We start from the raw sequence: 9,677 nt of genomic DNA, 5'->3' as shown, positions 1-9,677 counted from the left end.
ACCATTTCAACGACACGACCACGGAAGACTTCGAACTCATGCCACTTCTTTAGTTCTGATGCATCTAACAATCAACTCTCGCTTATTCTCATACCAAAGTGCTTTACATTTACTGGAGGCGAACGATGTGATGTCTCCGTTGGAGATGTCTCCTTTACAGGAGACACACTACGACTTTGCGAGGACGATCGTGACAAATCATTGGAGGTCATACGAGCTGAACGGTTAGCAGGAAAGTTTATCGAACCCTTCACTACGCCTCCCGCAGGAGGAGAGCGAGATGGTTCCGTGAGGTTCAATGCGTTATCATCTGGGAGATGTGACACTGAATGTGTGGTATTCAAACTATTTCGCTTCATTAACAGAGGACGAGCATTCTCATCTAATATTCAACACCTTTCATCATTCCAACATGTAACGCCCGTATTGTAACTCCCATTTCGGATGCTGCGCAGACTAGAAGGTCCCTCAGCTAGTAAGGAACCCGGAGTGAGATCAATTGAATCAGGCAATGTGCTCATATCAATCTCACTGAAGGAACGACCAGGTCGGAAGAGTGGTTTGGAGTCATCCAATGGTTCTGCGGGAAAATCAAGATTCTGCCCAAGAGAATAGTTCTGATCAAATGGCATAAACGAGGCATTGAGAGGGAAGTGTGATGACCGCAGAGATGATGCTCCATGGAGAGATGATTCCATTCCCAATGAATTGGTAGATGCCAGAGGATCGGCCGGATCGATTGAAAGCGAGCTACGGCCATGGAGATGGCCAAACAGAGGATCTGAGATTGATGGGGAATTCAAATAAGTACCTTGGGAAGTCTCAAAGGGATCACCATCATATGACAGATCACCAAAAAACGGATCATCTCCTAAGTTGGAAGGACTAAAGAGTAGAGCACTGGATGTTGATGCTCTACGACGAACTGGAAGTTGCGAAGATGAATGAGAGAGTAACGATCCATTTAGAGAACTTTTGCTTTGGGGAATCTGAATTGTCGACTGGAGGTAGTCTACTCCAGACCCGTTGCTGAGGAGAAAGCCATCTTCTCCCACATCCAGCGAAAACCTTCTTCCTGAATAACTTGGCATACCACCTCCCAAGAGACTGGAAGGCTGCGAAGGATCATTGAAGCTACCCAATCAACAAAAGAACCCAATTCTACTTTCCTAGGATGGCCTTCCCACTACTTCCATACCAAGCCTCATCTGTAGAGACCTACAGTAAAAACCTCTTATAGGACCTACACTCAGCTGCGAAATGTCTCCATTTCCAGAACTAATCGTGGTTCCGTGTATACTGGATAATCTGGGTGTTAGACTCTCAGAATGCACTACCTTGCTCCGCAAGAATTACAGAACCTTCCAGACTGGCCAGTGCTATGACAATCTACGGACTGACAAACGACTCGAAAGACCAACTTGAGCACTCTTCAAACATAGGACCAGATTTAGAATTCCCTGAATCAGGTGATTTTGCACTATTTCGATTCTCTTGATGCTTCCACATTGTTTCAACAATTCGAACGCTATTTCGGTAGTTTCTGTCGGTACTGGACAAATGTACAAAACTGGTCTAAATGGACACGTAAAAGACCCCAGCTGACAACTCCCAGAACCTATTATGAGAAAAAAGAAACTCCAAAAACCCGTAGATGGCTCTTAAAAACTTGCCTCTATAAACAAACAGACAAACATATTAATAATTTCGTTTATAGCAGTTTGAAGCATCTTACAGCAGGAAATCAAAAATAAACTCATCATCTAACTTAGAACGGTTGTTCTTTCCAGACAGGACAGAGTTGTAAATGACATTGTATGAATTACGAGTCACCTTCTGGAAACGGCGAACAACGAAACGTGCATGGATATACGAGAATGGAGAAAGAAGGAGCATCGACATCATCCAGTTTAAAGGAACGCGATTCACAACCTTCTTCTACTAGTCAGCATAAGATTCAATGACTACATGAACAACATCCATATCACGCGAATAAAGAAATGTGGACGGAATAATACCACAAGCAATGGTAAGTGGGGAGATGGTAGTAGTCATAGCAATTCGTTTCAGCACTAGAAGTAAAACCATAACTCAATCCTCACCTGTGAGACGCCCTCTCCCCGGATATAACTTATGAACAATTCTATTCACAGTAAAGTTTAAAGGACCCGACACAAAGAAGCCTGAGACACCCATACAAAGGGATCGCTTCCAATCTCTATCCATGAGGAAAAAGATCCAGAAATACAATGAAACATTCGGTGAGACAAAATACTGACCAAGAAGGTCACCAACAAATAGTGTACAGCCAAATACGCAAGACGAAGACAACATAGGTAATCCCACTCTCATGAGAAGAGAGGGTGTGCGGACGGCAATAACATTCATCAATAAGCTAATAATCGATTTAGTTCTTAGTTCTGCGAAAAAAGATATGAGGATCCTTCACCGTCGAACACAGACCGCCAGTATGATAATCAAGAACTACTATACGTAAGTAATCTAAAACGCAAACTTCGATTCACTAGAATAGTCTCCGAAATTAGATTCACCTAAAACAATTTAAATTGATCAAATCCTAATAGAGAGATAAAGAAAAAGAACGCCGAGAAGGTGGATCGAACACCTGACCTTATGATCTTCAGTCATACGCTCTCCCAACTGAGCTATCTTGGCCTGTTTTATTACTTATTATTGAATATTTGAGGAATTGATTCTTTTTTGTTCTCTTCGATTCAAGAATTCAGAACAATCCAGGAGATGATACATTGTTTTGGAGTAGTCAAGGGGTTTGGAATGAATCGAGAATTGACATGGACTTTGTGAGAGATACAGTCAGTGCCAGAATGGTGGACAAGTGTAGGTCAATACAGTACTGTTTCTATTTGCGAAGAATAGTTAATGATGTATTTTTCACGGGGATCACAAAATGATTGCAAAAATAGTCTTAAGAGAATCCCCGCTATCATTGCAGACATTTGAAATAATTAAGCCAATTCTTCAGCGCTCTGTCATAATACTGAGTTTGTTCAATTAGAATGAAGGAAGGGAACGATGGCCTTTCTGGGGATTCCTCTGTTCCAACCTCTCCTCGTTTGCGTCGTGAAAGTCTTCAGAATTACATCCTTGATTATATTCTAGTACTTATAACGATTCGCAGGTTAATTCTAGGTCCATATGTCTTCCTGTGTGACTCTAGAGGAACTTGTACTAAAGTCCAAGGAGACATCATCCCATGTGAAAGAGGTACTTGATGTACTTGAATCTATTGGTCTTGTGTACCAAGTTAGTCCAGATTCTTATTGTGTTCCATCTGAGTTGTGGATGTATCTTTGATTCATTATTAGAAATGTCCAGATGATGTCATCACTCAAGGGGAGGTATTTCAATAAGGAACTCTTCCTAGATGCTTTAAAAGACAAGTATGTAAGGAATGTACGGATGGAATTGAGTATATAGGACCAGTCTTTGCGATTACAATGTGCACTGGAACAATATAAGAGACGGAACAGTCAATTTATTGTTGATCATAAGGGAGTACTTCTACTTAACCTGTATAATTTATAGGAGTTGTGTGTTGATATTGGCCGAATCTATTCTACGTCGCTTTTCCATCATCAAGTGGTTATTGCTGTAAATGCACCCACCGGTACTTGTCTTTGTGTTTTATAATTTATAGACGCTATTATTAGTAGTAAGTCGAATACAGAGTGAGTATTCAACGATGTCTTGAGATTTAGATCCTTTTATGTTGAAATCTCCACGCAATCCGGAGAGATAAATGCTATGCTACTCAAACGACAAAACACATCTGTTACAACCTATCAAACTAGCCATGAACGACCGTTTGGTGATTGTAAGTATGTAAGTGGAGAATGAGAACTAGCTTCCTTGGATGAGACAAAGCATCTTATCAAGAAGTCGTCTATGGAGCAAACCTCGGTTGATTTGAGTTTTAAAGGTAGTATGACCGATCTATTTCCGTGATTTGCATTTTCCTGGTTTTTGCCCTTGAGTTTCTTTTTACTGTGTTTGTTGAATTGGATACATTGTTTCAATAAGTGGGTATAGTAACAAGAACAAAGGAAACCTAACACTGAAAATATGCAGCTGCAGCAATTACATCAAACATCAATGACTCATCAATCGACAAATCGTTAAGGGACAGAGTTCCGTTCCTATAATTGTCCAAACCTGTCTTTGTACCTACTTCTTCTTTAGCTGCATATAATCTACTACAATTTGTAACACATCACCCTTGAATTCATGGATCTCCAATTCTTGTTCCCTTTGTTTGTTGGTAATACTGGTATCATCTTTTCATCATGCCATACAATCAAATGTACAGGAGAGAAGAGAGTACATCAATTTTGACATTTCCATTAGCAAGACCCTTGCAACAGGGATTCTTTTGTGATCCTTACTACAAATAACGCATCCTTCTCCATTTCTTTCCTTACGAGAACGATGGTTCCATCCATCGCTAATCTTTTTTTCAGTTCACTATTACACTTTGCAAATGTCTTTGGTGTATTCGATAACTGAGAATTGCTCCCGCGGTTTTTCACATAACTATACAAATGTCAGTTATTTCTGAGAATGCCAATTCTATTGAACCCTGATGAAATTATTCTTGGTATTGATCTGGGAACGACGAATTCATGTGCCTTTTATTTGGATTCCAGTCATTCAGAACCCCTCCCAGTGACATATGACAATGGTCCACAACAGATCCTTCCTTCGTGCGTTCAATACACAGGTGATACAGTTGTTGTGGGCAATCAGGCAAAGAGGCTTATTGGGAGAGACAATAAATTTGTTGTAAAGAATTCAAAGCGAATGATGGGAATAAAAATGGACAACACAACTGTTAGTACTTTCAAGAACAATTGTGGCTGTGAACTTGCTGAGGTTGAAGAGAAACCTGTGTTTGTAGTGAGTAACGAAGGAAAGATGAAAACACCTTGCGATGTGGGTTCGGAGATTCTTAAGAAGATCAAGGAGCGAGCCGAAGTGATTACGGAAAAGCGCATTAGGGAGATTATGATTACGTTTCCTGCTCATTTCGATAACAATCAGCGAACGGCCACTTTGTTAGCCGCAATGAAGGCGGGCTTTGATCGCAGGAATATTCATATGATGAATGAACCAACTGCAGCTGCTTATTGCTACGGTTTTGATAGGAGCAATGTCAAGCAAAACATTCTTGTGTACGATTTGGGAGGTGGTACATTTGATGTGTCTATTCTTCAGATGAACTACGGAATCTACTCTGTTTTAGCTTATTCTGGAAATAACGCACTGGGAGGATCTGACTTTGATCAAGCTATCGCCGCTGATTTTGAAGAACTGTACAAAGAAACCTATAATGAGTCCTGCTTTGATGAAGACATCTCAGACAAAACGAGGGAGCGTCTTCGACGTCGTATCATCCAAGAAGCTGAGAATGTGAAGATTTCGTTGAGGACCTCCGATTCGGTTGGTACAAATATCTCGTTCGAGCGTGTTCATGATGAAGATGATGACGACGATGATAACGACATCGAATACACTGTTGAGAGAATGAATTCTGTTCTGGAGCCTTTCATCAATCAAACAATAACAACTGTTATCGATGCTCTCAATATTGCTGGACTTCAACGTCAGGATATCTCTCAAATTGTGTTAGTGGGAGGATCAAGTCGCTTAAAGCTTGTCCGTAAGAAACTCATTGAATTCTTTAAGAGGGATATTATTTCTTCCAAGGTGAATCCTGACGAGGCTGTAGCCAAAGGAGCTTGTCTGGCATTGGCAAATGAGTTCAAAGCGTCCGAACGTATTACATATAGTCTCGGTCAGTTAGTATACTATAATGGATTAAAAGTGGAGTGTGTTATTCCCAAGAAGTCGGTTATTCCTGTTGAACAACAACTTATGTCTGCAACTTCTGAAGATTATTGTACTCGTATTCAGTGTGCTGTGTGTCAGGGAAATAGCAGTGTTCGGAACGAACTTGAAGATGCTGACAAATGCATCTCATTGGAACCCTATAATATTACCGATATCACGCCGGGCCCCAAGGGAACAATTCATATTGCAACAAGATATTTTTTGGATGCTTCAGGTCTAGTTCATGTGACGGAAAGGGAAGTAGAAACAAATCGTGTGCTTGTAGATGATATGATAGTAATGTGGAAAGATCCATTCGTCTGAGAGTGTTTGTTAATCAGTTATTGTTATAATGGAACCTCGGTTTGTTAGAAGATTGACAGCTGAATATAAGCGTATGGTTGATAATGAAAAATGCCCATATACTGTCGAATTAAAGGATGGTAATTTGCGGGATTGGATCGTGACGATTCCTGGACCTGCTGATACAGCATATGAAGGACTCAATCTGAAATTAAGTATTGCAATTCCCGTATTGTTGTTTGGTAATGTTGATGTATAGGATGGATGGCCGATTGAACCACCACACTTCCATTTTATAAGTAAAGTTTTCCACCCCAACGTATGGAAAAATGGAGAAATATGTCTTGATGTGAACAAAAAGGAGAAGTACTCGCCTGCTCTTGATATGGAAGCTAGGGTCGATAACTTGGTTATCCTTTTGCAAGATGCTAATTGTTTGAGTCCGGCTAATGGTGATGCTGCTTCTCTGTGGAACAATAAGATAGCCTTTAAGAACGAAGTTCAGAAGTTCTATCGAAGTTTGGGTGTTTGTTACAGTAAGGGTTGCTCAGTTATAACGTATCTCTTTCTGAAAGTTAACTGATCACAGTTAATTGCTTGAATAGGGACTTCTAGAATGGAATTCGTTAGGAGGCAATTAGATCAGACAGCAAGTCGTAACAAACAATCAAAATCATTTTGAATTCTGTTGGATCACCTGGCTCTTCTTCTCCTTTGAACTTCGACACTTCATTTGCTTCTCGAACAGCCTTGTGTCGCTCCAACTCGTATGGAATCTTCTGCTTCTTTTGCTTCAAGTATTCTACTAATTCAGGGAATAGAGCTTGATCTGCTTCTGTCACGAGTGAAATCGCAAGTCCAGTGGCTCCCGCACGTCCAGTACGACCAATACGATGAATATAATATTCCAATGAATCCGGCATATCATAATTCACCACCAACTTTACCTAGCAATGATCTAACCGAAACACTCTTTACGCCCTTAATATCCAGACCACGAGCAGCTACATTCGTAGCTACTAGAATATCATAGATTCCATTACGGAAGTCCTCCAAAGCCTGACCTCGCTGTTCCTGGGAAATACCCGAACGCAGGGCAACACAACGATGACGAGAATCCCGTAATTCTCTTGTCACCCGATCAACAGTCTCCTTACGATTACAGAACACAATAGCAGGAGTTTCATTATTTCGGATGATCTGTTACTTATCCTCTGATATCATTCCTACCTTAGCAAGCATAGCTGGCTTCTGAGATTCCTTAATCATATTGATGATTTGAGTGATATCCACATTAGTAGTTGTAGATGAAGAAGATCCAATCGTAACCTGAACAGGACTGCGCATATATTTGCGAGCCAATTGTTCAACCTTCGGAGCCATCGTAGCTGAGAACCTACAAATGAATAGAATCACTGAACTGTTCACATGATCGTAGTGCGATACATATTTGTCAAGGATGGCGTCTCATCTGCTTGTTTCTCTAATTCTTCCTCATCTTCTGCTTTCAATTCACTTCCCATTGCATTAAGAATTGAATTCACAGGTTCTTCAAATCCTTCGTCAATCATTCGATCAGCTTCATCCAATACCACCTTAAATCTTATTTCATTCATTCATCATTACATAGTTGGCTTGATTGAGAACTAAGAAATGACGTTCTAGGCAATCCAAAATACGACCTGGAGTACCAATTAGAATATCACATCCATTACTTGCAAGTGATGATTGCTCCACAATTGATTCACCTCCTACCATACAAACAACTTTCACACGATCGTCACGCTCCGTTTGAAGTCGAGAATCTCGACAAAACTGAGACAATTTGACAGTTTCATCGTAGATCTGTTTGGCAAGTTCACGTGTAGGAGCCAGAACTAATGCCAGAGGGCCCTGCTCTCGAGTGTCAATTCGTTTATCAATAGGAGAATTCAGAATGAATCTAATTGACATCAACTCATCAATCCTACTCCAACATTGGGACCACAAATGCACAAGTTTTTCCACTGCCAGTCTTAGCAATACCAATCACATCATATCCTTTTAGTTCAAGGGGAATAGCCTGACGCTGAATTGGAGATGGTGTTGAATATCCCAATGCTTGGATTGCTTCTAAAATCGATGGATGAACAGATGCTTCTGACCAGAATCGAAGAGGATTCACAGTACGAGCACCTTGGACACGAATCTCGAAATCTTCTCGCATAATTCGCCAGTCTCGTGCTGTCATATCTCCAAGAGCCTTCTCGCTCCAATGGGTACCTCGGCCTTGAGTACCTGAAGCAGATGAAATCTATATGAAAGACTATCACCCACACTTACAACTTCTTTCTCCTTTTCCTTCTGACGAATACTCTTCATCAATTCCTTGTTTAAAGCATCCATACTAGTATTCAGGACCATGCCTGACGATTCTTCTGCCTAGGGATTATCCTCTACTTCATTTCCTACAGCTTGTTCGCGCAACTTTAAAAGGTTCTCCATATACTGACTCTCCTTCCGTTGCTTACGCATATCTACTCCTGCAATGTATCCTTTACCGAAGCCAAGATGCACTTTACCGACATTTCGGTACAGTGGATCCAGTTTATCACTTGTATCATCTTCATCATGCCATTGCATCATGAATTGTTCTCGACGACGTTTTGGTTTCACTTCTGTATCTGTCTTTCCTTGGAACTGACGACGAATTCCTTCTTCTAAGGCACGCTTGTAGTCTTCATCTCTAGAACTCACTGAAAACGAACAATCGATACTCTTTCGTCTGTTGTTTGTCTTCTTGACGTTTTCGTTCTGCTTCTTCTCGTTCCTGTTGACGTTTCCGCTCAATCTCTAGTTCGTCCTCTCGACTAAACTCACGACCACGACGAAGCATTTTGCGTCTCTTTTCCTAGAAATCATTCTTCTTTGTTAGAATCACTTCCTTCTCTTGCTTCTTCTTTTCCTCTTGTTCTTGTTTTAACTTTTCCCGTTCTGCGCGTGACAGATATACGATTTTCTTAGGAGCATTATTCTAGTGTTAAGACTCGGTTATCTAGCAACCAACTTGTGTTAAAATCGGAGTATTTGACGTATTCTGCTTAGGAATCTTGGAAGAGATGAGTTCTTTAAGAACCGAATTTGGTTTCTCTGTCGTATTCTTCTTCTCAGCCATTTCAGCAATCTTTGCCATTCTTGCTGCAAGCTTAGAGTTAGTATCCGATCCAAAACTCACAATCCTCTCTTCTTCTGTCATTTTGCTTTCCATTTCACGACGAAGGACATCTTCTGGTATCGTTGATGCCATTATTGTGAAATGTAGTTGTTTATGTGATTCGAAAATGATAACCAAAATCGCATATGCAAATTAAGACAGGTTGTATACTATCAAATACTGCTCTATTAACCTATCTAGAGTGTTGCTGTACCAACAAATACCTTAAATAATCATAAATCAACTCATTCTTCCTTAAACACAAATCGCTGCTTATCCACATAGTGAATGTCCTTGATAGCCTGAGCGATCA

General features: G+C 40.6%; 5 protein-coding genes across 5 annotated transcripts; 3 read left to right on the top strand and 2 right to left on the bottom strand.

Annotated features, from left to right (window-relative positions):
* Nucleotides 1-1,731: 1,731 nt before the first annotated feature.
* JH06_4396 (peroxisomal membrane) lies at nucleotides 1,732-2,388 on the bottom strand (the record flags this gene model as incomplete). Its single annotated transcript, XM_014670033.1, has 4 exons — nucleotides 1,732-1,938; nucleotides 1,969-2,072; nucleotides 2,103-2,218; nucleotides 2,249-2,388. 4 exons carry the CDS (start codon nucleotides 2,386-2,388, stop codon nucleotides 1,732-1,734), a joined length of 567 nt encoding a protein of 188 aa, XP_014525519.1.
* Nucleotides 2,389-3,038: 650 nt separating this feature from the next.
* JH06_4395 (hypothetical protein) lies at nucleotides 3,039-3,987 on the top strand (the record flags this gene model as incomplete). Its single annotated transcript, XM_014670032.1, has 8 exons — nucleotides 3,039-3,140; nucleotides 3,172-3,320; nucleotides 3,348-3,426; nucleotides 3,460-3,537; nucleotides 3,568-3,649; nucleotides 3,680-3,710; nucleotides 3,741-3,856; nucleotides 3,887-3,987. 8 exons carry the CDS (start codon nucleotides 3,039-3,041, stop codon nucleotides 3,985-3,987), a joined length of 738 nt encoding a protein of 245 aa, XP_014525518.1.
* Nucleotides 3,988-4,599: 612 nt separating this feature from the next.
* JH06_4394 (chaperone HSP70) lies at nucleotides 4,600-6,192 on the top strand (the record flags this gene model as incomplete). Its single annotated transcript, XM_014670031.1, has 1 exon — nucleotides 4,600-6,192. The coding sequence occupies one exon, from the start codon at nucleotides 4,600-4,602 to the stop codon at nucleotides 6,190-6,192; it is 1,593 nt and encodes a 530-aa protein (XP_014525517.1).
* A 28-nt stretch (nucleotides 6,193-6,220) lies between these two features.
* On the top strand, nucleotides 6,221-6,754 carry JH06_4393 (ubiquitin-conjugating enzyme E2; the record flags this gene model as incomplete). The annotated part of the gene is made up of 2 exons (XM_014670030.1): nucleotides 6,221-6,400; nucleotides 6,431-6,754. 2 exons carry the CDS (start codon nucleotides 6,221-6,223, stop codon nucleotides 6,752-6,754), a joined length of 504 nt encoding a protein of 167 aa, XP_014525516.1.
* Nucleotides 6,755-6,797: 43 nt separating this feature from the next.
* Nucleotides 6,798-9,457, bottom strand: JH06_4392 (dead-box ATP-dependent RNA helicase 21-like protein; the record flags this gene model as incomplete). Its single annotated transcript, XM_014670029.1, is given in 11 exon segments — nucleotides 6,798-7,118; nucleotides 7,135-7,371; nucleotides 7,402-7,567; nucleotides 7,600-7,766; nucleotides 7,798-8,113; nucleotides 8,142-8,464; nucleotides 8,494-8,592; nucleotides 8,623-8,896; nucleotides 8,919-9,061; nucleotides 9,092-9,184; nucleotides 9,218-9,457. 11 exon segments carry the CDS (start codon nucleotides 9,455-9,457, stop codon nucleotides 6,798-6,800), a joined length of 2,379 nt encoding a protein of 792 aa, XP_014525515.1.
* Between the last annotated feature and the right edge of the window lie 220 nt (nucleotides 9,458-9,677).

Source organism: Blastocystis sp. subtype 4 (assembly GCF_000743755.1).
Source record: "Blastocystis sp. subtype 4 strain WR1 chromosome Unknown seqid_0348, whole genome shotgun sequence".
NCBI lineage: Eukaryota > Bigyra > Opalinata > Blastocystidae > Blastocystis > Blastocystis sp. subtype 4.
This window is presented reverse-complemented; position numbering and strand designations above follow the sequence as displayed.